Source organism: Giraffa tippelskirchi, chromosome 5 (assembly GCF_054371585.1).
Source record: "Giraffa tippelskirchi isolate mGirTip1 chromosome 5, T2T-mGirTip1v1.2.pri, whole genome shotgun sequence".
NCBI lineage: Eukaryota > Metazoa > Chordata > Mammalia > Artiodactyla > Giraffidae > Giraffa > Giraffa tippelskirchi.
Genome location: NC_137279.1, coordinates 1,573,563 through 1,601,509, shown reverse-complemented (window position 1 = coordinate 1,601,509; position 27,947 = coordinate 1,573,563). Strand labels below are relative to the sequence as shown.

The 27,947-nt window shown below is 58.4% G+C and overlaps 1 protein-coding gene and 1 long non-coding RNA gene across 5 annotated transcripts; one reads left to right on the top strand and one right to left on the bottom strand.

Annotated features, from left to right (window-relative positions):
- Nucleotides 1–202: 202 nt before the first annotated feature.
- LOC145505424 (maestro heat-like repeat-containing protein family member 7) lies at nucleotides 203–24,446 on the top strand. Of its 4 annotated transcripts, XM_081487418.1 has the most exons (23): nucleotides 203–488; nucleotides 1,129–1,248; nucleotides 3,959–4,023; nucleotides 4,624–4,746; nucleotides 4,862–4,941; nucleotides 5,267–5,396; nucleotides 5,874–5,960; nucleotides 6,881–6,988; nucleotides 7,372–7,507; nucleotides 8,251–8,339; nucleotides 9,730–9,879; nucleotides 11,947–12,101; nucleotides 14,894–15,038; nucleotides 15,395–15,555; nucleotides 16,135–16,272; nucleotides 16,363–16,477; nucleotides 19,663–19,803; nucleotides 20,363–20,539; nucleotides 20,838–20,996; nucleotides 21,693–21,794; nucleotides 22,828–22,930; nucleotides 23,423–23,482; nucleotides 24,176–24,446. In XM_081487418.1, the coding sequence occupies exons 2-23, from the start codon at nucleotides 1,158–1,160 to the stop codon at nucleotides 24,322–24,324; spliced, it is 2,664 nt and encodes an 887-aa protein (XP_081343544.1). In that variant the 5' UTR covers nucleotides 203–488; nucleotides 1,129–1,157; the 3' UTR covers nucleotides 24,325–24,446. The 4 variants fall into 4 exon arrangements, with proteins under 4 accessions (XP_081343544.1, XP_081343545.1, XP_081343547.1 ...); XM_081487419.1 differs by lacking the exon at nucleotides 20,363–20,539; XM_081487421.1 differs by lacking the exons at nucleotides 20,363–20,539; nucleotides 22,828–22,930.
- Nucleotides 13,913–20,969, bottom strand: LOC145505437 (uncharacterized). The gene is made up of 5 exons (XR_014053041.1): nucleotides 19,425–20,969; nucleotides 18,693–18,834; nucleotides 14,868–16,734; nucleotides 14,652–14,717; nucleotides 13,913–14,386 (listed from the first exon to the last, which is right to left on the bottom strand). It is a non-coding gene; the product is annotated as an uncharacterized LOC145505437 (long non-coding RNA).
- Nucleotides 24,447–27,947: the final 3,501 nt, after the last annotated feature.

The window sequence follows — 27,947 nt, the reverse complement described above, 5'->3', positions numbered from 1 at the left end:
CTTACGCGCCGAGTTTCTAGCTGATGGTCTGGCCAGGGCCCTCGGGAGCAGGTGGGTGGGAAGTGTCCCGGGCAGGACGGGAAGAGGAGTCAAAGCTCCTGGGTGCCCCCTCCCCTGCCCCACCAGGGCTCAAGGAACTGGGCTCTGAGGGTCCTTCTTGGGAAGGATGGGGCCGTGGCAGCCCCTGGGAGTCTCAAGGCAGTGGTGGGCGTGGCTCGGTGGTGGGCGTGGCTCGGTGGGCGTGGCTCAGCGATGGGCTCCTCCAACGCTCGGAGTGGAGGCTCTTGTGCGTAACAGCCCCAGCGCCTGTCTCCAAAGCCGGAAGTGGGGGGTCCTCCAGGCCGGGAGGACGGGACTGCCACGTGAGCCCGGGGTGAGGGGAGCCAGGTCCGCGCCCGCCCTGCAGGGGCCGCTCTGGAGCCGGGGCGGCGCCCCCTGGAGGCACGACCCGGGACCGGGGTGGGCCCAGAGCTGAGGCGCCGCGTCAGGTGAGGGCCCCTCCGCCGCCCTCACAGCACCCCCGGGCAGGCCAGGCAGGTGCCCCGGGCCCGAGGGGCTGGGGCGTCAGAGCCGAGGTGCCGCACGCTGGGGCGGGCTCCGAGGGGACACGGCCGGGGTCTCTGGACCCCCGATCTCAGACCTGGCCCCCTTCCGCCGGGCTGAGTCACATGCTGTGGGTGCTGTGTTTAAACGGCTGTGAGGAGGGAGGCCCGGGGAAGCCGTGACCGGTGTCAGGGACCCCAGCATGCGGGCCGAGGTGGGGGCGCCCCGGCTGGGGGACCCAGCCTCCAGGGCAGGCGGCGGTTTCCTTCTGCTCCACGGGCAGACATCTGGGGGCACTCAGCCCCCCAGCCGCAGGGCAGAAGGGGACTGTGAATCGGGCCAGGGGCTGGGGGCTTCGGGCTTTCAGCAGCGGGGCCTCCCAGAGGCAGAGGGCCGGGAGGCTGCCTCCAAATGAAACGTCCCCACTCAGGGAGAGCCTTGCATGAAGACTTGTAAGCAGGTCTGGGGCAGAGGGTGGGAGGCAGGGCCCTTCAGATGGTCCCCATCTTCCCAGGGGGGCAGTGAGGGGGGCCAGGGTGGACCCAAGCTGGCACTGCTCAGCCAGTTGCTTGTCCTTTCCGGAAGCCTGACCTGACTGCTGCCCAGGCGTGCCGATGGACTCCCCTCCCGACCGTCGTCGAAAATTAAACAATATCACCTTTTCGGGACTGGCTGACCGCATCTCCGGGAGCCCTCACTTGGCGGGTGAGCTACCCTGGGACCCGGCCAAGTCTCGGCTCCCAGTGCCTCAGAGGTGATGATACTGGATGGTCCAGCCCTCGCTGGTCACTCGTGGATGGACGCAAGTCTGCCCACTCCTGGCTGCCTGGTCGTTCAGAGCTCTGGTCTCTGCAGGCCAGTCCGTTTTCAGGCCTGCCTCCCTGAGGGGCCTGGAGCTGGATGGGGACCAGGATGTCCCCTGGGGCTCTCCACTGTTCGGAAGAGCCAGGGCAGACTTCTAGACCACCAGTGTGTCAGCAAGTCCCCGACCCCAGCCCTGACCTCCAGACTCTTCAATCCAGCGACATCCCCTTTGGTGCTCAGTCGGCGTCTCAAGGGCTTCCCTGCTGGCTCAGGCAGTAAAGAATCCACCTGCAATGCAGGAGACTGGGGTTTGATCCCTGGGTTGGGAAGATCCTCTTGAGAAGGGAATGGCAACCCAGCCCAGTATTCCTGCCTAGAAAATCCCATGGACGGAGGAGCCTGGTGAGGTACAGTCCATAGGGTCGCAAAGAGTCGGACACAACTGAGCAACTAACACACACACACACACACACACACACACACACACACACGCATCTCAGATCCAGCACGCTCCAGCTGCGCTGCCAGCCCCAGACCTGCCCCGCCTCACTAGCACAGGTCCTCAGGCCCCAAGTCTGTCTGCACTTGTCTTTCTCTCACTCACACCCAGCGCACCGCTCTCCCTCTGGGGCCTGCCTTCAACACAGATACAGAATCTGACCACTCACTCCTATCATCCCAGGTCCAGCCCCTGTCTCCTCTCCCTTGGATTATTACCATGTGACCTGGCCACCTCTACCTGCCCCTACCACCACCCTGCATCTCTCTAGTCTCACCCCAACAGCCAGGGTAATTCTGCCTTACCCGAAACCTACCTAGGGCTCTGTCCCAGACAGAGCAAAAACCAGAATCTGCACAACTGTCCTTGCAGCAGCTTCAGAAGGCCCTCCTGACCTGGCTCCTGACCGCTCTGCCTTCCTCACTGGCCACTCCCCCTGCAGCCCCAATCCAGGCTCTGGGCCTCTGGGCTGCTCCAGCTGCCGGCTAGGCATGGTCTTGCTCCAGGGCCTTTGCATCAGCTGCTCTTTTCGCCTAGAAAGTTCTTTTCCCAGATATCTTTTGGGCTAGTTCCCCATGGCCTTCAAGGCCCCTCAGGTTTTCTCTGCTCTCTTGTGAATGTATACATATATACACACACATGCACACATCTGTACAAGCAAACAGAGAGGCGATCCCACTGGAAGGACGCACGGCAGGGTCCCGTGAAGGGCCCGTTTGCGTCTGTGCGCTGTGTCCGTCAGCTCTGCCCACAGTGCGCCTTTCCCATAGAAAGTGCTCGATATATGTGGGCAGAAGAAGGCACTTGCTGTGGGCCAGGGGTCATTCTACATTTGTTACATGAATGAATTAATTTGAACCTCATGACAGTGATAGACCGTGATTACCAGTCCCATGTTAAAGGAGAATTTAATTTGCTCAAGATTGTGCCTGCATGTATTGCTGTTGTTGTTGTTCAGTTGCTCAGTCGTGTCTGACTCTTTGTGACCCCGTGGACTGCGGCACACCAGGCCTCCCTGCCCTTCACCATCTCCCCAAGCTTGCTCAAACTCATGTCCGTTGAGTCGGTGATGCCATCCAACCATCTCATCCTCTGCCATCCCCTTGTCCTGCCTTCAGTCTTTCCCAGCATCAGGGTCTTTTCCAATGAGTCAGTTCTTCGCATCAGGTGGCCAAAGTATTGGAGCTTTCACTTCAACATCAGTCCTTCCAATGAATATTCAGTATTGATTTCCTTTAGGATTAACTGGTTTGATTTCCTTGCAGTCCAAGGCACTCTCAAGAGTCTTCTTTCTGTATCGTTATCAAACATTAATTATTTATTATTATTGTCGTTTGTTATTTATCATTATGGTGCATTCATTCATTTAATTCTCACAATAATAATAGGATGGTTATCCTCCCTATTGTATAGATGAGGAAACCAGAGCTGAGAGACTTTAACTTGGAAAGGTCGTGAGGCTCATTAAGCAGAAGAGCTGGCCTGGAACTCAGGCATTTGAACTTCAGTGCTGCAGTGCTCTGGCTCTGACCCCGGCCCGCCCCCAGGGCACTCCACGCAGGGCAGTGAGGAAGGGCCGGACCTCAGGCCTGATGACCAGGGATGCCACCCCTCCATCCTCTTGCTTCACCCACTCCCGACACCCCGGGTGGACAAGCACTATTCTTAGCCTCACCCCCAGCCTCTGTCTACACCTGGGTGCCTGCCCCACAGGGTTACACCAGCTCAGTCGTCCAGGGAGGTGCATAGGCCCATTTGGGGTTTCAAATTCCCTCCCATTCAAGGGTTTCAGAGCCCACCCAGCACAGCGCCAGCACCTGTGGCTCCCGGGGATGACTTAGAGAACTCTCCCTCCATCTCTCGTCTCTTCTGGCCGTACCTGATGCAGAAAGTCTCTTAACTGAGTCCCCCACGCAGTTCCCTTTCCACGGAGGGTTCTGTGGCCCACCTTTGGCCCCAGGCCTGGGGAAGCTGCTTCTTAGATCTGGGGCAGTCACCTGGGACCCCAATAGCCTCTAAGCCCCCTTGAAAGAGGGTGGAGGGTGGGGGCTTCTGCTTTCCTGTTCCACCCAGAAAATCAGCCAGACTCCTCCCAACTACGTCCCCTTGCAGGACTGCGCCAGTCGGAAAGAGAAGCCTATGAGTACATCCAGGAATTTCTAGAACAAGAGCAGGTGGTAAGGCAATTCCCTGGAGCTTTCTGAGAGCTGAGGAGGAAAGTAGGTGAAAATGAGGGCTCGGACTTCCCAGGTGGCACTAGTGGTAAAGAACCCTCCTGCCAATGCAGGAGACCCAGGAGACCAGGGTTCAATCCATGGGTCAGGAAGATCCCCTGGAGAAGGAAATGGCTTCCCGCTCCAGTACTCTTGCCTGGGGAATCCCATGGACACATGAGCCTGGCAGGCTGCATACAGTCCATGGGGTCGCAAAGAGTCAGACATGACTGAGCACGTACACGCAGGCTTCCTTCGGTCTGAATGCCAGCCCTGGCTCGGAAGCTGCCTGACCTGGCCTGTTAGGTGACCAGGCCAGCAGCAGAAGTGGAAAAAAAACCTGCCTGTGGGCCCCCAAGCCCTCCTCCCCCCCCGCTTGGTCCCTGGAGAGCTACAGAGGGGTCAGGACGCCAGTGGCCAGTGCTGGGCGTGGGATGTGTGGAGGAAACACTTCCGTGATCAGGGGTCTGGGCCCTACGTGGGGCAGGGTCTGGGCAAGGGAGGCAGGGGGGCTGCAGGCGGAGGCCGGGCTGTGGGCAGGGTTTGTGTGTCCCTCCATCCTAGCTCGAGATGGACAAGCTGAAGTTCCTGAGCGCAGTGGACACTTTGAGTGGTGCTGTCCATGCCCAGGCAAATGGCAACATGGACGATTTCTTTCCCAAAACTGTCCTGGCCAAAAAAATTGAGGTGAGGAAAGCCCTCTCTTTCTGGGCATTGGTCCTCTGGGGAGAAGGATGACAAACCCAGCCGCGGGGCGGGGGGCCCTCTCTGAGGGGAATTCTCCTTTCCTCCTCCCTTCTAGAAATTAATTCTCGAAGAGTCCACGGAGACCCTGGTCAGCACCGTGCGGCAGCAAGCCATGCTCTGCGTCGTGGCTCTGAGGTTCCTGGGTCCCCGCGGCCAGAGCGTTTGGGTTGGGGGGCACGGCAGGGGTTGGGGACCCGAGTTCTGAGCCGTGGGGGCAGGGCCCGTGACTGCCACCTCGCCTCCCACCCTCCTGTGGTGGGGCATCCCCAACTCTCACTGTTAGAAAGCTGTTAGGGCATCAGTGTGGGGAAGGCTCCCAGAGACCCCGGGACCCCCTTGCCTGCAGGGAAGTGTGTGAGGGCCCAGCAAGAGGGCAGAGCAGGGTGCCCCCCGCCTCCCGCACCCTGGACGCTAACCTGCATTCCAGAGCCCCCCGTGGTCCCTCCTCCCCTCCCCACAGCCAGGTGAACCCGCCGCTCCGCCTGTCTCAGAAGCTGGACCTGGCCGCCGCCGGCATCTCCAGCATCATCTCTTTGCCGCTTATCACGCCCAGCCTGGACCGCAAGGACAGTGCCAGCCTCTACCTCCAGGTGCCGCCGCCGCTGCCCATCCATGGCCCCCTCGCACCTCCTCGGGGCTGGTTTCTGCTCCCACACGGCCCACATCCTTCCCTCCCGAGGGCTCTGTTTCTCCAGTTCCACGAGAACCCCAGTTTCAGGAATAGACAGTCTGGGGATAAACCCACAGTTCTAGGGAATTACTGGCCCATAGGCTTGGTCAAATCTCCCCTGGAATTTTCAGCTTGAAAGATAGAGGTTTCCTTCATGGAAGACGTCAGAGAATGAACCTCTGGTGGCGAGGGGCCCTCGGGGGCTGTGTTTGTTGGAGAGAACAGCCCGGTGTCCACTCTTACTGTCTGGCTTACAGTCGGAGCTGGTCCGGGGCTCAGTGAGGTCAAGCAAGGCTGGCGCTCGAAGGCAGGAGCGTGGCTGCAGAGCTGGCCCATGGGAGTAGGGGCACCGGGGGAGCGGTCCGTCGTCTGACACCCCATGTCCCCCACCTGCCAGACGATCCAGGCCTTGGATGACATGTTACAGGCTCTTGTGATGGAGGATCTGGAGCCGAGCATGGTCTTCCTGCAGAGCTTCCTGGAGGTGAGGAAGGGAAATTGAAGCCCTGGGTGAGGGGGAGGAAAGGAAGCTAAGGATGGCCGGGGCCCTGCTCTGGCTGAAGGCCATCCTTCGGTCCTCAGACCGCAGCAGGTGTGTCTGTTCCCTGGAGACAGAGCCCTGCATCTCTACCCTCTTCACAGAGTCCCCAAACGTTCTCAGTCATGATACTCTGTCACCCTGAGGGGTGAGGTTGAATTCGAGAAATAGCCAGGAGTCACTTGAAATGAACTTTCGTGACAAGATGGTAATTAACAAAAATAATATAATTTTGGATAAAATATTAGATGTGACTAAAGATAAGGAGACAAGATTGCCCAGATATCTTATTTTAAACTTTCACTGAAGCTCCAGCACTTTGTTTCCCTGATGTGAAGCGCTGACTCACTGGAAAAGACCCTGATGCTGGGAAGGACTGAGGGCAAGAGGAGAAGGGGGCGACAGAGGATGAGGTGGTTGGATGACATCACCGACTCGATGGACGTGGGTTTGGCAAACTCAGGGAGATAGTGAAGGACAAGGAAGCCTGGCGCGCTGCGGTCCAGGGAGTCGCACCGAGTTGGATCCGACTGAGTGAACAGCAACAATCAGGGCTGTATGTAGGAGGAAACGCGTTCGTGTTAGGACATTATTTGGGGGGATGTATCATGTCTTGTATTTTTTTTTTCATTTTTAATGATATTCATTGCTTTCTTGGTAATTTTACAAGCAATGCATGTTCATCTCAGAAAACTGGAAACATATAAACTTGGACCGGCCGTGGCCACCCTCCTGTTGTCTGTGGCCTGGGTGCTGCGTGCGTCAGGGGCGTCTGCTTGGCTCCGAGGCGCTGGTCGGGGATGTGGGACTGAGTGGGGAGGGTGGGGCCCCATGGAGGGCGTGGGTGGGGTCTCCTCCCTCTGCAGGTCGTCCTGCCCTGCTTGGTGCAGTCGGACAAAGTGCATGAGCAGACCCGGATCTTGGGCGCCGTTTCCCGGATCCTGAGGTTTATCTGCAATTTCCCCGAGCTGGCAGTGAGTGCCTGGGGTGCATGAGGCTCTGCAGGGGTCCCTGGAGGGCGACCACAGCACCTTGGTTCCTCTGCTCCTGTGAGCTCTGAGCAGGCAGATACATCCCAGCCCGGGTGGGGGACCTTGGCCGGGGGAGCCAGGATGGGAGGCCACAGCTCCCACTGACCAGCGTGCCTGGGGGTCTGGCCGCCCCACTCCCCTGGGTGCTGACTTGGAAGGTCTCCTTTGCTAGGACTGTGTGGAGCTGGCGAGGTGGGGGCACCCACAGCGGATACCAAGCCATGTGGATGGGGAGGGGAAGTCGGAGGGGATGGGGGCCCCCGGGCAGGCGGGGCTGGGAGAGTGCCCACGTGGCCTTTGAGGCACAGCCGGGTCCCCTCCCGCAGCACACGGCGGAGTTCTCCATGACTGGGAAGCTGATGGGCACCCTAGGCCTCCTCTGCATGAGCCCCAACCTGGAGGTCAGCATGGGGGCCTCGGAGGCGCTGCACTACCTGTTCAAAGTCCTCGTGCTGCAGAGAAGTGAGTGATCCTGGCCCGGATGGCCTCGGGGCTGCGAGAGGCTGGGGACCCACTAGCTCGCAGAGCGACAAGCCCCACTGGGAGCCCCACGCAGTGTCGGGGGCGCCGGAGGGCCGGCCTCTCCCCTCGGGGCAAGGCCCTAAACACACTTTATCTGGATGAGCCCCAGCCCAATGCTGATGCCATGCCCTCTTGTGAGAGATTCCTGGGGACTCTTGGGAGGACAGGGAGCCAGGCTTGCAGCTGCCTGTGAGGTCCGCTTGGCCCCTCAGTGTTCCTAGCTGCCCCACAGCTGCTGTAAGGGCCCAGGCTGGGAAATGAGGCTCCCTCCTCACGGGACAGGGACCCCTGATCTGGGCTTCCTCTGCCCCAAGAAAATCAGAGATACAGATGCACACATACACAGAGGTGCCGGAGGAATTTTCAGATTTTCCCCCAAAGGGAGCTTCAGAGACTTGGCTTTTGTGATTAAACTGGGTCCATTTCCCAGTTACTTAGCTGGGGGCAGGGGGAACGGCATGCGGAAGCAGCAGCTGCCGGAGGACCAGCCACCTCCCCGGCCTGGCTGACCTCCACCCGCTGGCCTGGCACCAGGGCCTGAGAACCCTCGCATGCCATGATGGGCCAGCGGCACTCCACCCTGGAGCCCTCTTGATCTGCTCTGAGGTTTGTCGAGGAAGAGCGCAGGGCGTGTTCCTTTCTCCCCACGGAGGCCCTGCCCTGCCGTTGGTTTTGGATCACAGGTGTGAGACAGAAGACAGAGAACATCCTGAAGGATCTGCAGAAGCACTTCCGGGGGGAGTGGCTGGCCAGCATACAGGACCTAACAATGGTAACGCGAGCTCCCCACCCGATGCGAGATGCCTTGGGTGGGAAGCGTGGGCAGGAAGAGGGCTGGGCCCGAGGGGTGATCCCCACTGCGGGAAAGGGTCCCCAAAGACCCAGGTCTCATGGACAGCGTGCTGGAGAGGAAGGCCCGTTGCCCTAGCTGCCCTGGGGTGGACTGAAGTTTAAGTCATAGAGTGGGACTGTAAAGTGAGGTGCAGAAACCACCCTTCACCCTCCCTTCCTCTCCATGCCCGGCTCAACCCCACGCCCGCCCACTCTGCCTCCTGAACCCCTTGCTCCTCCACCCGCTCTGGCCCTGCCGTGGCCGTCACCCACCTCCTGCCTCTCACTGCGGCCGCCCCCCGCTCCTTCCCCGTTTGCAGGTGGCCCCTCCGAGGCACCATTTTCTGCCCCGCAGTCCAAGAATCATTCCTCAGGCACAGACAGCATCACTTCACTCCCCTTCAGACTCTGCAGAGTCTGTTCTCACACCGAGGTCGGTTAGGCCTCACCTTTGCCTCGTCCTGCGTCCAGTCCTTCCCACCGGCTTGGGGCTCCCTGGCAGGACAGGCCCAGGAGCCGCTCCAGGCCTTTGTGGAATCTGTTCCCTCCTCCTGGAAGCCTTCCCGCAGTTTCAGCAGGCGCCTCCTCCAGAAGCCTCCTCTAGTCTCCCAGATCTGGCTGCCGTCTCCATGCCGCCCCATGACTGCCTGCCTCCCTGCCTTGAGGGAGTCCCCAGCTCCCAGCCGCAGAAGCAGGCCCCAGAGTCGGGGCTCAGTGCTGTGTGAGACTGGCCGCATCTGCTTCAGATGTGGAAGCCGGCACCTGCTTTGCAGGGCTGTCACCCCACTAGACATCAGAACTCACCCCACATGTAGCCCCCTGCTTGTGTCCCAAATGCAAACCCAGATGCCTTTACCATCTCCCTCTGGGAAGACCTGCTGGAGAAGGGATAGGCTACCCACTCCAGTATTCTTGGGGTTCCCTTGTGGCTCAGCTGGTAAAAAATCTGCCTGCAGTGTGGGAGACCTGGGTTCAATCCCTGGGTTGGGAAGATCCCCTGGAGAAGGGAAAGGCTACCCACTCCGGTGTTCTGGCCTGGAGACCCCCATGGACTGTATGGTCCCTGGGGTCGCAAAGAGTCGGACACACGACTGAATGACTCTCGCTTCACTTTCACTTTTCTGAGCGCTGCTGTCGGGACCGCTGGCCCCCGCTGGGGACTGGACAGCTGGTGACTCTTCACCTCGGCCTCATCCCGTGGGGAGCCGGGTGCTGGCCGGGGCTGCCTGCGCTGGACCCAGGCCGGCCAGCCTCTCCAGGGTCCGGAGGCCACGGGCAGACCCAGAGGGACTCCCGACGCCGTGGAGACAGCCTGGCTCCCCTCTTCCCAGTTCTTCAGGAAGTACCTGAGTCCCTTGGAGAGAGCAGACCTGATACTGGTGTCGATGGAGGCCCTGACTGACTCCAGCAGGCACGACGTCCGGGCGGCCTCCAGGGTGCTACGGATGATCCTGAAGTCCTCCGTACCCGACATCGGCAAGGTAGCCGCTCCAGGGACTCCAGGGCTCGAGGGCGATTAGGGCCTTCTTCCTTTCCATTCCATGTTGGATCTTGCTCTGATTCACTTCCTACTGGTTGGGGTTAAGGAGTCACGATCCTTGAATCCAGAGGAGAAAAAGTTAAATGAGGCGTGGTTTGCAATTGTGTGAAAGGCCCTTCCCTGGGGAGGGGTGACCACCTGGCCTCCATGTCCACCGGGAAGGGAAGACGAGCATCAGAGCTACAGCAAGAGCCCCACGTGGGCTCCGGGGACCAGGAGACAGCGCAGACCTCCCTCCCGCGTGCAGACACGGGGTGAGGCCTCAGTGCTTGTCAGGCCGGCGGGAGAATTCCCAGCAAGATTAGGAGATATGTTTCATATCTTTATGTATGTCTGTCATCTACACCTATATTTGTGTCCATATATCTGTATCTGTGTGTCTATATATCTGTATCTGTGTGTCTATATACCTATATCTGTGTATCTATATACTTATATCTATGTATCTATATACCTATATCTGTGTGTCTATATATCTGTATCTGTGTGTCTATATATCTGTATCGGTGTGTCTATATATCTATATCTGTGTATCTATATACCTATATCTGTGTGTCTATATATCTATATCTGTGTATCTATATACCTAGATCTGTGTGTCTATATACCTATATCTGTGTATCTATATACCTATATCTGTGTATCTATATACCTATATCTGTGTGTCTATATATCTGTATCTGTGTATCTATATATCTCTATCTGTGTATCTATATATCTGGTATCTATATATCTGTATCTGTGTATCTATATATCTATGTCTATGTATCTATATATCTATATCTATGTGTCTATATATCTGTGTCTGTGTATCTATATACCTATATCTGTGTACCTATATACCTATATCTGTGTATCTATATATCTATGTATCTATATATCTATATCTATGTGTCTATATATCTGTATCTCTGTATAAGCCTGGGACACACTGACAGGAGCTAGAGCTGGAGCACAGCCCCTGTGTTGGAGGTGGGACTTGTTCACAGAGAAATTAAGCCAGCACAGTGTCTCTTTTTTTTTTTTTCTTTATCGGTCCTTTTTGTTAGACCATTTTCAAAGCTCCTATGGACAGACAGATTCGCTCTCCTTTCAATGGCCTCCCCTGCTCCCACCTCACCCCGACGCCAGGGAGAGCTCCACCAGCAGTTCCTGGGCTCTCCTTTTCTCTCTGGCCTGGGGTGCCGTCTGAACGCTCCTGAGTCGAAGGGCACCCTGGAGGGCAGCCCCCAGCGCCCACGTGGAGTTCCTGCCCAGCTCTTGGGCAGCTGGACTCTGCTCCCCTCCCCACGCAGAGCTCGGGGCTCCTCTGGCACCACTTTGGTCATTGGAACCTTCTCCCCATGGCGAACTGGAGCCTGCACCCCCGTGGCTCCCAGACCCGGGTCAGCTTCCCACCTTACGCTGACTTCAGTTACTATTCAGGTTTACCAACGCCGGGCGCCTCGCCCTGGGCTAGCCTCAGCCACGTGCTGTGTTATTTAATTCTTACAGCAAGTCTGCAGGGAAGTAACTGGAGTTGGGGGGAAGCTCACGGGGGTATGGCCCGGGTAACTGGGCGTTATCGAGCACACACGTGGCATGCACTAGACGTGTTAACTCGGACCCGTGAGGAGGCTGAACTGGCTCTTGTTTCCCGATGAGGAGCTAGAGCACAGGGAGGCCTGAACTGTTGCCAAGGCCACACAGCTGGTCAGTAGGGAGGTGGGTGCGAATCCAGGCAGAGTGACTCCAGGCCCACGCAGCCTCCCGTCCACACGGCCGGTGACGGGCCTGCCCTGCCCCCGCAACACTCTCTGTGTCCCCAGTTCCCTGCTTGGGTCTTTGTGACCTGGTTTCCAGACCCGAGTCCACAGCCTCTTCCCTGCTGCTCTCGACTCTGTGCCTCTTAAACCGTGGCGGGGGCACAGCCCCCAGCCCCACGTGGGCGCCTGGGTCCGAGGCTCCGGCCGAGCGGGAGTCAAGCACCCAGGAAGCAGGCCCTCCGCCCCTCCCCCCATCCCCGCAGGTGCCCGAGATCATCGAGCACGTTTACCACCACGTGCACAGCACCACGGACGCCGCGGCCCAGGAGACCATCCGGAGGGTGCTTCATGTGCTGGCGCAGACCTACACAGACGAGGTCGTCCTGACGCTCTTCGAGATGGACGAGCAGTCCCAGCGGTGGGTGGGGCCCCCGGGGGGGCGGACAAGCCCCCAGACTCTGCCGATCTGCTTATTCTTAGAATATGTCCAACTTTTAGTACAAATAAGTTCCTTACTTGGGGCAAGGTGATTGTACGGTTAATATCAGCTTATTGCAGAAAATTTTGACAGCATGTACATTTTTGAAAAAGAGAAAAAAAGATCAAATCTCACCCCAAGGCAACCTCTGCTGTTACTTAGGTATAACTTATAGTGTGTCTACCTCTTAAAAATGATTTTGTTCAATTTTTACAAACACAACAAATGAACATAAGAGTTTTATGTTCAAAAAGAGTTTTAAAAAACGTACAGTCACACTCATATATACCAATCTCCACATTTTTCATAGCATTTTCTCAAAATTAAAGCTACTTTGTAAACAATTTTAATAGCCATCTCATACTATATAGTATGGATGTACTAAGTTATAAAACATTTAAATTTTTCCACGTAGTAAAATTCACCCTTTGACTACACAGTTGCGCAAATTTTCTCAAATGTATAGTCACAGTCATCACTACCACAATTAAGACACAAAGCGCTTCCACTGCCCTCCAAACCCCATACTGCTGGAATCAACCACCCCTCCCAGCCTTGCTCCCAATCCGCTCTCCACCCCTGCCGGTCGGCCTTTCCCAGGACGTCCTAGAAGTAGAACTGTGCAGGACACTCATACTGCACAGAACAGAGCCATGCGCCTGATCCTGGCGTCTCTCGCTTACCTGGGTGTTTGGGACTCATCCAGGGCGTCGTGTGTGTCAGAGGTGCACCCCCTTCCTTGTTGAACAGCACCCCATTGTGCGCACAGACTGCGGTTTATTCATCAGTCACCTTCTGGTTTTTCCCAGTTACGGGCCATTACAAGTAATGCCGCTATGAATGTTTGTGCATAGGCTTTTGTGTAAATATTACCTTTTATCTCTCTTGGATAAGTTCCTAGAGGTTGCATTTCTGGGTAATATGGGAGCTGTCCATTTAACCTTTAAAGAAGCCGCCAAACTTTTCCACCCATGGTTGTAGCGTTTGCCTTTCTACCCACAGCTTACCAAAGTTCTTTCGGGTGGCTTCCACCCTTGTCCACGCTTGGAATCATCATTAAGAAAGATCTAGTCCTTCAAATAAGTGTGCAGAGGCATCTTGCTGTTTTTATTTGTGCTTGACTAACAATTGCAACTGATGTTGACCATGATTTCTTGTGTCCATTTACCTCCACGTATCTGCTTTGGCCAAATCTCCAGATCTTCTACCCATTTCTTTCTTTTTTTTTTTATAAGCATTTTTCACTTAAAGTATTTTTTAATATTTATGTATTTATTTTCGTTTATTTGGCTGCGTTGGGTCTCAGTTGTGGCATGCAGGACCTAGTTCCTCACCCAGGGATGGAACCCGTGTCCCCTGTCTGGGCAGAAGGATTCTTACCCACTGGACCACCAGGCGAGGTCCTCAGTCTATCATTTTATGATTTGTTTTGCGTTTGCCTCCTCCAGTTTTTGCTCCTACGTTTCCACTTTCCTGAATTATTTTTAATAGTTTGTGTTTTTGTAAGGTATTCCTTCTTAATTTATCCATTAGATTTTGACTCCATCAATTTTTAGTGGAGTTTTAGGGACTTACAAACCTCAATTGTCATAGTGTACTGACATCCCTAAGCTTTCATAGTCCATTTAGAATTAATATTTTACAGCTTCAAGAAAACATGGAAGCTTTCAACAGGTAGCTTCCTTGGCTTCCTTACTGTATGGTATGGTTGCCATACATATTATATCTATACACACAAAGAAACATCAAAAAAAGTTTTAATTTTTGATTTAATAGTCACACATATTTTTAAACTTACCATGGGAAGCTATAAAGCATTTGGCAAAAGAATTCAAAGGCTATTACAAATCGGAAAAAAAAACAAACTCCCCTATCATGGGAAAAAAACTTCCCTACCATGATGAAGCACATTTATCAGAAATTAATAAGCAATCTTAATTTCCCAATTGAGAAATTACATACTTCCCTGGCCAGGGCTCTGTTGGCCAGGACAGAGCAAGGCAACGCTGGTCTGTCCCTTCCACTGATTGACACTCGGAGCACCGGTCAAGCCGTTTTCTGTTTGGACTCTTCCCTTCGTCTTTGTCCCTGGAGCCCTGAGATGCCACATCGCCGGCAGGGAGACTGTCTGCATCCTTGTCTTCAGTCTCCGCTTTATTTCTTCACGACCCTCTCCTCCTGTCTCGCAAAGGTTGTGGCTTCTTGGGTGCAGCAAGGGGACTTTCCTGAAATTGTATCATGTTATTTGGAGAAATAATTTTCAGATCTCCCCTTTTCCTCTGAGTGTGAATTTGTCAGGTTGGGATGAGTAGGGAAGGTATCTCAGGCAAAGGAAAAACATAAGTGAGATACATTCAGGCAAGGCTGGAAGGGCCTGTGTGGGGAGGTGACCAGCCAGGGCCTGGAGGGTGACCTGCTGGGCCCGGGCCGACAGCTGGAGCACCAGCTGGGACACGGCCACAGGGGAGGCGTCTGACCCACCGGACGCACCAAAGTCGGGCCTCAGCTGTTTCCTCCTGTCAGGGTCACAGGCCGTGTGAGCACTTTCAGAGTCACCTGTGTGTGAGGTGGCAGAGGACGGGGAGATGCGGGGTGAAAGATGGAAGGAGTTGGAGGAGGAAAGGGGAGGGGAGAAGGGAGAGGGAAGGGTAGGAAGAGGGAGCTGGGCCCCGAGCAGAGCGGCAGAACCCCTCCCGGGATGCTGACCTTGCAGGTGGGCTTCCGCCCTGCAGGGGGGCTCGCAAGCTCTGGGAGATCCTGGCGTCCTTCCCCAAAGGCTACGAAGTGATCATGGAGCACCTCCTGCAGAGGCTGACCCCCCAGCCGAGGCCACAGCCCCAGGAGCCCGGCTGCAGAGCGCAGATCTCCCCGTTGATTGTACGTGGGCCCACGGCGGGGCTGGGGCGGGCGGGGTGCCCTGGGGTCTGTCCCAGGCTGTCCGGAGCTCTCCAGCGGCTGCTGTGGACAGGAGGCTGAACATCCTCGTGGCCTCCCTCGGGTGGGGCCCCGGGGAGTCTGCCATGCCAGAGAACCGGCTCCTCGCTCTCCTGGGCGGGCAGAGTGAGACAAGCACCCCAGTCCCCTGGCCCCTCAAGGACGGCGAGAGAAGGGAGCCCCCAGCAGGGCCCCCAGAGGGCTTTAAGCTGAGAGCAGCCCAGACGCGGCCCCCTGCTTCTCGGGCCCGGCGTTGGGGGCCCCAGGGGCTGGAGGTGACAACAGCCCCCGCCCCGCAGGCCACCAGGGCCCTCCACGAGCTGCTGCTGGAGCCCAGCCGGAGGATGGAAGTGCAGGCCTTCTTCCCGCGCCTGTTCCTGGCCCTGCTCTTCCGCATCTCCTCCCTCCTGGGGGTGGGGGCCGCCCAGCCCCCCGTGAGCCAGGGGATGGACCCCGTCAGGTACCCCCCTCTCCGGCTGTCGCTCGGGGACCTTGTCTGCAGTTTTCCACCTCCCACCAGGCCCGGGATTGCTCCCCACGCACCCTCCGACAGCTCTTGCCAAGGCTTTTTATTGATGATTTTTTCTTCCTTATTTTTGGCCACGTTGTGTGGCATGCGGAATCTTAGTTCCCCAACCAGGGATGGAACCTGGGCCCGCTGCCCTGGGAGCTCGGAGTCTTAACCACTGGACCGCCAGGGAAGTCCCTTGCCGGGCTTCTTAGGAAGACTCTCTGTACATCTGGCTTTCTGGGCGGACGCAGGGATCCTGTCCCTCCGTGACATCGGTGCAGAAGCTGACACCGCGCACCTGAGTCTGCAGATCCCTGCCCCCCCCACCTCCCGAGCCCCCCGCCCCCACCCCGGTGCCCCAGCTGTCTTGGCTTCGGGTGCCTCATTCGTGGACCGTTGCCAGGGTCCCTGAGGGCTGTCCCGCCGCCAGCAGGTGGTGGCCGTGCGGGAGGCTGGGTGGACAGGAGGTTCCCAGGTGAGGAGAGGACGACCTTGCCTCTGCTCTCTGCTCCCCCCCGCTCACCCCAGCTGCTCCGTGGAGGCGCTGAAGACCTTGATGAGGAGCGCGGGGTACAGCGACCACGTGTCCTACGTTCAGAAACTGCAGGGCTGGGAGCTGCTCACCAGTCCGGAGAGACACCACGAGGGGGTGGCCCTGCTGGCCAGGTGAGCCTGGGCCAGGCCTGGCGGAGCCCCGCCCCGCCCCAGGGCCCCCTGCACGCAGGCCTGACCCCGGGTGCCCGTCCCTCCCCCCAGGGCCATGGTCGTCCAGAACTGCTGGCACACCCGCCCGGTGTTCCGCCTCACCGTCCGCGTCCTCCAGGACCCCGGCCACGAGAACCACATGACAGCTCTCGTGTTCCTCACTGAGGTGAGTGGCCGGGGCTGGGGGCAGGGGAGGGCTGCCCCTCCGGGAGCAGTTACTCCAGGAGGCCGTGGCCTGACTCACATCAGGCCGGGAGACGTTGCTCAGGACAGCTGGTTGGGCGCCTGGAGTCTCAGGCCCTGAGTTGACCTGGTGCGGCTGAATGTCAGCTCTGATTTCACAGAACAACACGCCCCTCCAGCCACCTCCGCCTTAGTCATTCTCTGCTCAGCTCTCTGCTTGGCTGAATGTATTCTGGCCACCTGGCAGAAAAAAGGTATAGAAATTTGGAAGTTATGGAAAAGAATCTTGAAAGCAACAAAACCATGAGTAATGGTGATGCTCGGAAGAAACCACGTCTAGATTTTGGTCTGAATGGGGGTGTGTTTTCCTGGAGGAGGAAATGGCAACCCACTCCAGTACTCTTGCCTGGAGAATCCCATGGACAGAGGAGCCTGGCGGGGCCCAGTCCATACGGTAGCACAGTTGGATACGACTAGGTGACTTAGCCGCCACCGTGGGTGTGTCTGTCATGTTTGAAATCACTGTTCATGTTCTGTATCCTGCTGTCTTAGAGCATCTTCTACATCATTATGTGTTTTTTTTGGGGGGAGCTATACATAAATTTTAACGGGGATGTAGTATTTCATCACAAAGGTATTTTATGATCAATCTGACATTCAGTTTCTAATTTTACACTATTATAATAGCACTATAGTGAACATCTCTATGTGAAAGCTTTGTCCATATCCTAGATTATTTTCTTAACTACGAACCAAAATAAGTGGAAGACTTCGTTCAAAAAATATGAATGTCTTCTATGACTCTTGAGAGTAATGCCAGGTTAGCCTGATTTGTCTAATGAGACTAATGTCCTCCAGTAAAGTTGTACCAATTTATACTCCCACCGGCGGTGTTTAAAGGGGCTTCAGGATTTCTGACTCACCACAGCTTTAAATAAGCTTCTTTTGTAATTTGAAGCCAGAGTTTTTTTCAATAGGAGTGGATTTCTTTTGAAATAACGGAGATAGAAGATCACACAGCGCTAGTCCTAGAACCCAGACAGACAGAGCCTGCTGGGCCGGGCTGTGTTTGTGCAGCTTGCGGGCATCAGTGTCTTGTCTGTGGAGGCCCCCCCCGGCCCCCGCCCGTGAACCTGTGTTGATCTGTGCACGGGGGTGGGGCACTGACCAGGCAGACAGGGACGCGGGGAGTGCTGTCAGAACCCCTGCTGAGGATGGAGTGTGGACGGGCGGCCCGGGCCCCTGACCAGAAGGGGGCTCCGTGCGCCGTGACTGGCCAGCGTGAGTGCCCCGCGTCTCTCGGGAGCTTGCCCGCGCCAGACCCCTGGGCCCCGTCGGCAGAGGCCTGGACTCCGAGGCCCGGGGAGGTCTCTGTTCTCTGGATCCACTCTAGTGGTGGCTGCTCTCCAGGTGTCCCTGGGACCCAGCTTCCGGAAGCAGCACAGACCCACGCCGGGGCGTCAGGGGGCCACCCTGCAGGGGGGAGCCCTGGGCTCAGGCTGCGCCTGGGGGTCCTCCGGGCAGCTTTTAAACACGCCGCCGAGGGCTGAGCACCACGCCCCCCTCCCCCATCCTGCCTACACGTCCTCTCTGCCGGTGGTCTGGGGGTGGGGTCCCAGCGGGCGTTCCTTTGAGAAGACCCAAGCTTAGACCTGTCTTCTAGAAATACAGCTAGGATGGAGACCCTCTCTAGAAGTTCCCCCAAATGCATAATGTCCGCTGAAAACAGTGGAGATGGGCCTTCACGTCTCCCACCCTTCTTGGACTTCTGGGCTGGGGAGGGGGGAGGGAGGAGTCAGCGTCTGGGGAGAAGGCTGGACCCCCACAAGGCAGGGGGCTGGGTGAACTTCACTGCCAGCCACTGAAGGGTGGTCCCGTCAGTTTTAAGGTGGAAAACCGGTGGGGGTCTAGGTACCAGCTGAAGAAGCGGATCAAGGTCTGTTAAGGGGAGAGAAAGGCTATAAAAATTCCTAATAATCCACGTTTTTCACCTGCCCTGTGTGTTGTTTGGCTTCCCTGGTGGCTCAGACGGTAAAGCGTCTGTCTGCAGTGCGGGAGACCCGGGTTCGATCCCTGGGTCGGGAAGATCCCCTGGAGAAGGAAATGGCAGCCCACTCCAGTACTCTTGCCTGGAGAATCCCCTGGACGGGGGAACCTGGTCGGCTACAGCCCATGGGGTCCCAAAGAGCCGGGCACACCTGAGCGCCTTGGCTTTTACTGTTTGGGTACCCTCCTCTGTTCCCTGGGCAGGATCGCAGTAGAAGCCGTAGAACCGTCAGGGCCGTGAGCTTTTGTCCAGGGTTCTCAGGGAGCTCAGCCATTTTAACTCTCGCTGTAACTCTGCGAAAAAAAGCTGTTATTACCTCTGTTTTGGAAAGGATGAAACTGAGGTTCAAAAAATCTAAGAAAATTGCTCAGCTAGTAAGTCCAAGAGGTGGGTCTGCCTGCCTGCCAGTCAGAGACAGTAGCTGTCCGCAAACACACCCCCATCATCAGGATCACACGTGCGTGCACACAAAACAAGTTCGTGTTGGTTGAATGTATTGGATTAGCTTTTGTCTTGTTCACTTTTATTTTAAATAATATAAATACACGTATAATGTACGTAAATATACAAATAAAATCATGTTTGCTATTTTCTTCTCATTGTATTTTGTTTTCTAAATTGAATGTACATTCTATTGAAGCTACAATCTATTTTCTAAATTTAACTGTATTCTATTTTCCAAATTCTAAATTTCTGTTTCTTTTAATTATATTCTATTTTCTAAATCATTTGCTATTTTCTTTTAACTGTCGCCTTTTTTTCTTTCCCATTTTTCCATCTGCTTCCAACCACACCAGTCCTGCACCCATACTTCTCACATGCGAGTAACCAAACATGTGTATGCACATGTGTCCTTCCATGTGTATGCACCAGTGTTTCTTACCTTGATCCCCTGGGGTTCCCCTTGTCAAAGGCCCCCCAGGAAGGCTCGCAGGCTGGAGGGACGACTTCCGGAATGACAGCCTGTGACGTAACCCTCCAGCTGAGCGTTGGCCCCTGTAGCAGTTCTTCCAAATCCTGAAGAGCGTTTCCTCACTCTCGAGCAGGAACCTGGACTCCAGGTCACCAAGGATGCCTCCTCCGGGCCTGCCTTTTCCGACTCTCTCCGTGTTCTCGCGCAGCTGCTGCAGTGCCCGGACGTGGCGGCCGCTGTGGACGAGGAAATGGTCAGGACCCTGGCCGACTGGTTCCAGTGTGAGGAACCGGCCATCGTGAAGCTGCTGCTGCGGGCAGTGGAGATCCTCTCGAGGCACGAGATCACAGTGAGCTGGCCACACTGCGGGCTCCTGGACCTGCAGGCCCAGAGGGTCCAGGGGCAGACGGGGCGGACCCCTCTCGCAGGGTCAGACCGAGGCAGTCCCCACGAAGCCAGCCCACTGAGGATGGGGCTAGGGGCTTGAGCCCCTGATGCTCTCACTGTCCCCAGGAAAGAGGGGGAGGTTTCCCACAAGGGCCCCAGGGTCGCCGACCCGCCTGGTCTCCTGGAGCCAGGCGTCCTCACCAGGGATGAGGAGGCGGAGGGGAGGGTGCTGCAGGTTGGGGGGTGAGGCGTGTCTTCTTCCCCCCCCATGAGGAGAGGAGTGCTGTGCGACACCCCCCGGGGAGGCTTCCCCTCTGCCGCCACGTCCCCACTGGCACCCCCTTTGCTGGCACCCCTGCCACCACTCCCCTGTTTGCCAGCACCCCTTCTTTGCCAGCACACCCCCTGCCGGCACCCCAGGTCCGGGGACTGGAGGGGTGTGCCCCCACCCATCCTGTGTGCGGTGGGGGGTGAGGGCAGCTCCCTGGGAGGTAGGACTATCCCCGTCGCCCGGTCTGCAGGGGAAGCAGCTCCGTGCCCTGCAGCCCTACGTGCTCAGCTGCTGCTACTCCGCAGACGGCAGCGTCGTGGCCAAGACCTTCCAGGTGCTCAGGGACCTGGTGGACCAGCTGCCCTGGCAGCGCTCGGCCGCCTTCCTCATCCAGCTCACTTTCACCCTTGCACCCTTCCTGGAGGAGGTGCGTCCCCTGAGGCCTGTCTCCCTCCTGGGGCGTCGTCTGTCCAGTAACGGGGTGGCCAGAACCATCTCCGAGGCCCTCTGGCCAGACGGCGACGCCTGTGATGGGGCTGACGGCCGCAGCCCCCAGCCTGGGGATGGTCCAGAAGGCAGAGAGCAGTCGCAGTGGGGTTGTGATGCCAGGGGGCCGGAGCACATGCTGGGGGCCCTGCAGACGGTGGAGGCTCAGGGCCGCCGTCTGGGAGGCGGGGCTCCTCTGCCTGCCCCTCGCGTGGCTGCACGTGTGTGTTCTCCCCCAGGAGTCCGAGCACCTGCGCCTGACGGCCTTTGAGATCTATGGGGCTCTCCTGGCCAAGGTCAGCAGGAGGGTCTTTGTCTTCCCCTTGAGGCACCAGGTCCTCAACCTGCTCATCCTCTTTGTACTCCACCTGGAGGATGCAAACGGCAGAGTAGCTCAGGTGAGTGGCCACGGGGCAGAGGCGGGGGCAGGCGGTGCTAGCAGGATGTTAGCACTTGGCGAGGGGCTGAAGAGGCTGACCGGAGACGGCGTCCTGGGATGGAGAGGCACCCACTGGGGGCAGAGAGGTCTGGCCCAGCTTCTGGAGTGGGCGGGCTGGCTCTGAGCCTAGCTGCTGAGAAGCGCGGGGCCCGGCCTGCACATACCAGGCTCCTTCGCCCAGTAAGGCTCTCACAGGCACAGGTCAGGATGCCCTGGACCAGCCAGGGAGCTGGGATGTCCCCTTTGTGGGTGGGTCCGTCCCAGTCAGCTCAGTGGCTACCTTTCTGCTGGAGCCAACCTTGATGAGAGGAGTGACCCCCCAGCTGGAGGATCTGGACTTCGGGGAAATCTCCAAGAGGCTGTTTTGGGGGGCTGTGGGCTGTGGGCTGGAGGGGTAGGTGAGGAGGTGGGTCTCGCTGCGATAACATAGCAACGGGGAAAATCACCACTACGATTTTTCAGCTTCTCCTCAGTGGGAGGAAGGGCACAGGAATAGCCAAAGGATGGCTGGCCTCCCTCCCGCCGGGGGTTCCCCGGGTCCACTGAGTCCCGTCCCCCCAGGGCTGATCTCACGGCCGCCTGTCTCTGCCCCATGCCCTCCGGGTCTCAGCCCGACCTGCACCCTGACTTCTGCTGGGCTTCCCTGTCTCTCCAGATCGCCCGGCCCACCCTCTGCCACCTGGCCACCTTGCTGGGCTGGTCAAAGCTCAGGGCGACTTTCGCTGAGAAAGACGTGTGGACCGTCCTCAGTGCCCTGGTGGGTCGTGGCTCGCGCGCCGCCTACTCTTGTGGGGAGTGGCTGGGGCACCCAGCTGTCGGGGTCCTCTCCCCGCGGCCACAGCGGTACAATAGCGAGCCCAGGGAAAGTGGACCCCGGAGCCCGGGCAGTCTGGGGGGGCCTTCGTGGAGCAGGAGCTGTGGGTGGGGTGCAGATGTGCGGACTTCCCTGGGGGCTGACTCTGCGGGCCAGGGCGGGGCGTGGTGTGGGGGCGTGGCGTGGAGTGGCAGGGTGTGGACCGGGAGTGGAGCCGGGGCGGAGGCAGGGCCGGGGGGCGGGGCGAGGGTGGGGCGGAGCCGGGCCGGGGGGGCGAGGCCGGGCCGGGGGCGGGTCGGGGGCCGGGGCAAAGGGGACCCTGGCGGGGGCGTGGCGGACCGGGCTGGAGGCTTGGTGGGGCGGGCCTTGGCGAGGGGCAGGGCGGGGCGGGGCGTGGGCCGGGGCGGGGCCGAGCAGGGTGGGGGGGCTTGGCGGGGGCGTGGCGAGGCGGACCGGGGGCGTGGGCCTGGGGCGTGGCGTGGCGGACCGGGGGCGTGGCGGACCGGGGGCGTGGCGTGGCGGACCGGGGGCGTGGTGGGGCGTGGGCCTGGGGTGTGGCGTGGCGTGGCGTGGCGGACCGGGGGCGTGGTGGGGCGTGGGCCTGGGGTGTGGCGTGGCGTGGCGTGGCGTGGCGGACCGGGGGCGTGGTGGGGCGTGGGCCTGGGGTGTGGCGTGGCGTGGCGTGGCGGACCGGGGGCGTGGTGGGGCGTGGGCCTGGGGTGTGGCGTGGCGTGGCGTGGCGGACCGGGGGCGTGGTGGGGCGTGGGCCTGGGGTGTGGCGTGGCGTGGCGTGGCGTGGCGGACCGGGGGCGTGGGCCTGGGGCGTGGCGTGGCGTGGCGGGCCGGGGGCGTGGTGGGGCGTGGGCCTGGGGCGTGGCGTGGCGTGGCGGATCGGGGGCGTGGTGGGGCGTGGGCCTGGGTGTGGCGTGGCGTGGCGTGGGCCGGGGCGGCAGGAGCAGCGGCGCCTCTCCCGCAGCTGCATCAGGAGGGGGGCCGAGCCCTCTGGTTCCTGAAGCAGAGCGTGCTGCTCTTCAGGAGCCCGCAGGTCCCCATCCGCCGGTCCGCCGTGTGGTTCGCAGGTATGGCGGGCCTCCCCTCTGCCCGGGGCGCTGTGTCCCCGTGCTGGGGCCCTTCACACAGCCCAGGGAGCTGGGACAGCGGGCAGACAGCCTGGGGTAGTGACCGAGCAGGGCGGAGAACTGTCCGCACCTGCCCCGCCCCCCACCCCGCGGGGAGCCCCTGCCTGGGCTGAGTGGCCTTTCCCAGCGAAACAAGCCGCGTCCTGGGCGGGCAGCTCAGAGACTGGAGTGGCCGGCTCCATCCACATCCCCAGAGGAAAGCACCGCCCAGCGGAGGCGACGCCCTGGCCGCAGCCCGTTTGCTCGAGACCCTTCAGAGAAGCGGGGAAGTCATCCTGCTTCAAGGAGAAAGTCTGGACCCCAGGCCGGGTGTGGGAGGGACAGACAGACAGAGGGTGGGCACGGCGGGTGTTGGGGGAAGAGGCGCAGAGCAGCTGCAGCGGGGCCCCTTGGTCCTCAGTGGGCCAATGAGGCGCTTCGTGCCCCTCGCAGGCCAGATCATCCAGACCCTGGGCGCGGAGGAGGCCAGGGAGGTGGACGAGGTCCGCGCAGGTCAGTGCAAGCCCACGCCTGGTACCTGTCCCTCAGATGTGGTTGATGGGGCTCAGAAATGAGGGCAAGTGGGCTCACAGCAGCCACCGTGGGGGGCTGGTGACAGGGAGGCTCAACGGCAAGGGTTCAGCTTTGGGGCTCTGCTCAGGGCCCCCCGTCCCCTGCGTTCACTTGCCCTTCCCCGCTGAGCTACAGCCAGTCATCAGCAAGCATGGGCAGGGGGGGGTCCTAAACCTCTTCACAGGGGGTACGCCAGCATTTTCTAATTTGGGGGCACACGGGGGCTCCTGGCACCTTCTTTCTGCCTGGGCAGCTGCCCCATGTTCCCCACCCCTCCACCTGCCCTTCCCTCTCCCAAGCCCACACCCCTGCCTGGCGGGCTTCCTTGGTTCCGGCGAGTCCGGCTGCAGCCCTAGCCGGAGGCCTCAGCTACTGCGGTGCCCTGGGAAGAGGAGGGCAGAGCCAGGCCGGGGGAAGTGGGCAGGAAACCCCGGTTTGGTCCTGGACTGGAGGAGCCCCAGCCGTGCCTCCCGGAGCCCTGCAGTGCCCAGTCCCAGGCCTGGAAATACTCTGGCTCCCCTTTTACAAGCTGCTGGCCCCTGGCCCACCGCCCTCCCCTTCCTGCACAGCGCCCACCCGCCCCCATGAACCCTGCACCCCCAGGCCCTCTTGCTCATCCCGAGTCTGTCACAGCCCTAAGGCACATGCGGGCAGACCCGGACCCCACGGTCAGCTGCCTCGCCACACAGACCTCCTACATCCTGGAGGCCAAGGAGAAGATGTGGGTCGCCAGCTCCACCTCTTGCTTCTGCCACAGGAGGCAGTGGAAGGCCTGCTTCTGAGCCCGTGGTTGGGCAGACGAGACTGCGGCGGCAGAGACCGTGGCCTGGTTTCTGAGCCTTGCTCTAGACATGGGGTGTCCTTGCAGAGCTTCTGTAGTAAAAGGAGAAAGCGGAGGCTTCCAGCTGCGGTGTTGCTTTGTCTTGCCTGAAGCCCACTCCCGCCTCCTCCGGGTCTAGGCGGCTCTCCCCGCTCTGCCCAGGGCCTGGCCGCCAGGGCGAGGGGGCCCTTTGAGCATCAGCTTGAACTGCTGATGGGAAAGCTGGAGGAAAGCGATGATGGGATTCAGGGGGTGTGGGCAGGGCCCCTGGCTGTAGGCAACAGCAGCCGCTCTGGTAGGTTTAAGCGGGAGGACAGCTTATGGGACGGTGTGAGTCAGCTCCTGAAACATCCTGGGAGGTCAGAGAGCTGGACACTGTGCTCCGGACCCAGGCCAGCTCCACAGAATGCCACCCCGCTGTCTTTGACCCAGCCAGACCAGCCAGGTGACAGCGCTCAGGCCCGGATCCTGAAAGCCTGTTCCTCCTGCCACCCGAGAGGTCAGCCGTGTGAGCGCCCGCCGTCTCCCGCTGCTCCTGCTGGAACTAGCCCTGCCTGGGACCATCCTACCGTCCCTGGGGCAGCTCTGTGTCCACACGGAGTCCCTGGCTGTTCCCACCACCCCCGCCCACCTCTGCCAAGGAACTGGGGGTTTGCCTGTTACCCCCAAGCTCAGTCAGCCGGCCCTGGACAGAGCTCTAGGCACACAATGACCCCGGCCTCTGTGGCCTGCACCTGAGCCCCCGGGGACACGCGGAGCGCCCACACTTCCCCTCAGCGATGACTATGCTTCCCCCTTGTCTGAGCCTGGGCACCGGCCAGAAACCTCTTCCGCCCACGGCCTTGGTCACCAGCTGGCGCTGGGGGCCTTACCGGCCGCACCCGTTGCAGGAGGAGGTACGAGGGGACCCTCACAACTCGGTGAGCATGCGCCGTCCCGCCTCCCTCTCCAAAGCGCCTCTGAGGTCACTGCTTTACGACAAGCAGAGACAGAGGGCGGATCTTGTTCAAACCCATCAGCAGGTCGCGCGCACTGGCATAGGACCCACTTCAGGGACCATCAGGCCCCTAGCCTTGGGCACGCCAAATCAAGGGGCCCCGTGGGCAGAGACCAGTGGGGTAGGAAGCGGACTCTAAGGCCCTCTTGTCCCGGGACGGCCTGGACCGTTGGCTGTTGGCTTCTGGGCCTCACTGCCCTTCATCTGTAAATTGAGAGGGCTGGTAAAACGATTTTTTTAAGATGCCACTTAGCCCTGGCAACGAATGTGTTCATGCTTAGTCGCTAAGTCATGCCTGACTCTTTGTGACCACATGATCCATAGGCCGCAGACTCCTCTGTCCATGGGATTCTCCAGGCAAGAATACTGGAGTGGGTTGCCATTTCCTCCTCCAGGGGATCTTTCCCACCCAGGGATCGAACTTGCATCTCCTGCATTGGCAGATGGGTTCTTTTTACCTGGGCTGGTATCAGATTTTGAGAAGTGACCCTTGCTTGTCTGGGAAAGCCACCTGGTAACTTACATCCCATACAGAATTTCTCTTCTTGAGACTCCGCTTGTTTCCCAAGTTTTCTATAACAAGCAGTTGCTACTCTTACAATCTGGAGAGAAAAATCCCACATGAAAGGAATAGAAAGGGCCATCCCTTAATTGGCCGTTTCTGCCTCCCATCCCTATGTGCCTTGGCCTCTTGAAGACTTGAGTTTGGAAAAACCACCTTTTGTGGCCAGCGTCTGGCTGCAGTCGGGTCCGGGCCTCTGCTGACAAGTTCAGCAGCGCTGGGGCCGCCTCCTCTGGCTTCACCCACACCCCGCTCGCACACCCCGCTCAACTGGCGACACCTAGTCACCGCCTTCCACGTTTCAGCGGCTCTGTCCCCAAGGACAGATCCTCTGTGAAAGAGTCTGTGGGGAGCAAGGGTGGGCCAAGACTGGGTGGGAGGTGGCCTGGGTGGGGCTCCGTCAACCAGCCAGGAGCCAACGCTACCCCCCACGGTGGGGAGGCCCCCCACCTGCCCCCGCCCCAGGGCTGGGGGCATGCGTCTCTATCACTGGCTCAGGGATCCGCCCGCTTGCCAGGCTCCTTCCACGTGAGGACCAGAAGCCTCCCAGGGGCGACCTCCTTCTGACCATAGCATCTTTGCCTCCTGCAGACACACGGCCCCGCCAGCAGCCCGTCACCAGCCCCAGGTCTGGGTCAGCAGCAGGGCCTGTGCAGGCTGACAGCGCAGCTTGGATTTGTTTTTGGAAAACAAAGCAAAGAGACCCCCTTGTCTTCTTAATATAAACATCAGAAAGGAAAGCTTTGTGATAGTCCGGGAGTGAGGAAGCTGCAGACTAGCTCCTGGCCTTCCCTTCCGGCGTGGGGGGTTGGGGGTTGCTGTGGTGATGTGTGGTTTTCAAAAGGGAAAGGTAGGTTTAGATGGTTTGTGATATCTCATCACGCCACCCGCCAAGATTGCTATTCTTTCTTTCTTCATTTGTTCCCATGCTCACTCTTTAAATGTTTGCTCAGCATTGGTGGCCACAAGCCACAGAGAGGGAATACAGACAGAAACAAACTGAGGTCATTACCCTTCCCCCCGAAGAGGGTAAATTTTGTGGTCCGGGAATTGCATCTCAATCAAAATATTATTGAAATGTTTTCATTAGAGCTGAGCCTGACAAAGTAGAAAATCATACCCAGAGCAAGGGCAGGACAGCGGGGTGCCGTGGACTCTGAAGTACACACCGTCCTGGGCTACATGAACATCACTGAGGTCTGGGGAACCGTGGCCACGGACGGGACCTGGTGAGCTCCAGGCTCAGGGGCACCTCTGTTTTACAGGAATGACTGTGCCTTCCAGGGTGATGAGCATGTTACAGGGTTGTTCGGCATCTCATAGATGTTTTTACGTTAAAAATAGGGCTTTTAGTTCAAAATAATGGGACTTGGTAACTCTTGACTTCCTACTTTTAAAAGATGCTTGCTCCTTGGAAGAAAAGCTATGACCAATCTAGACAGCATATTAAAAAGCAGAGATGTTACTTTACCAACAAAGGTCCGTCTAGTCAAAGCTATGGCTTTTCCAGTGGTCATGTATGGATGTGAGAGTTGGACTATAAAGAAAGCTGAGCACTGAAGAATTGATGCTTTTGAACTGTGGTGTTGGGGAAGACTCTTGAGAGTCCCTAGGACTACAAGGAGGTCCAACCAGTCCATCCTAAAGGAAATCAGTCCTGAATATTCATTGGAAGGACTGATGCTGAAGCTGGAACTCCAATACTTTGGCCACCTGATGCGAAAAACCGACTCATTTGAAAAGACCCTGATGCTGGGAAAGATTGAGGGGAGGAGGAGAAGGGGATGACAGGATAAGATGGTTGGATGGCATCACTGACGCGATGGACATGAGTTTGAGTAAGATCTGGGAGTTGGTGATGGACAGGACAGCCTGGTGTGCTGCAGTCCATGGGGTCACAAAGAGTCAGACACGGCTGAGCGACTGACCTGACTGAATGGGACTTAGAGGCAGAACCCAGTGGCTCGGTGGCTAAGAACCTGCTTGCCAATGCAGGAGACGCAAGATACTTAGATTGGATCCCTGG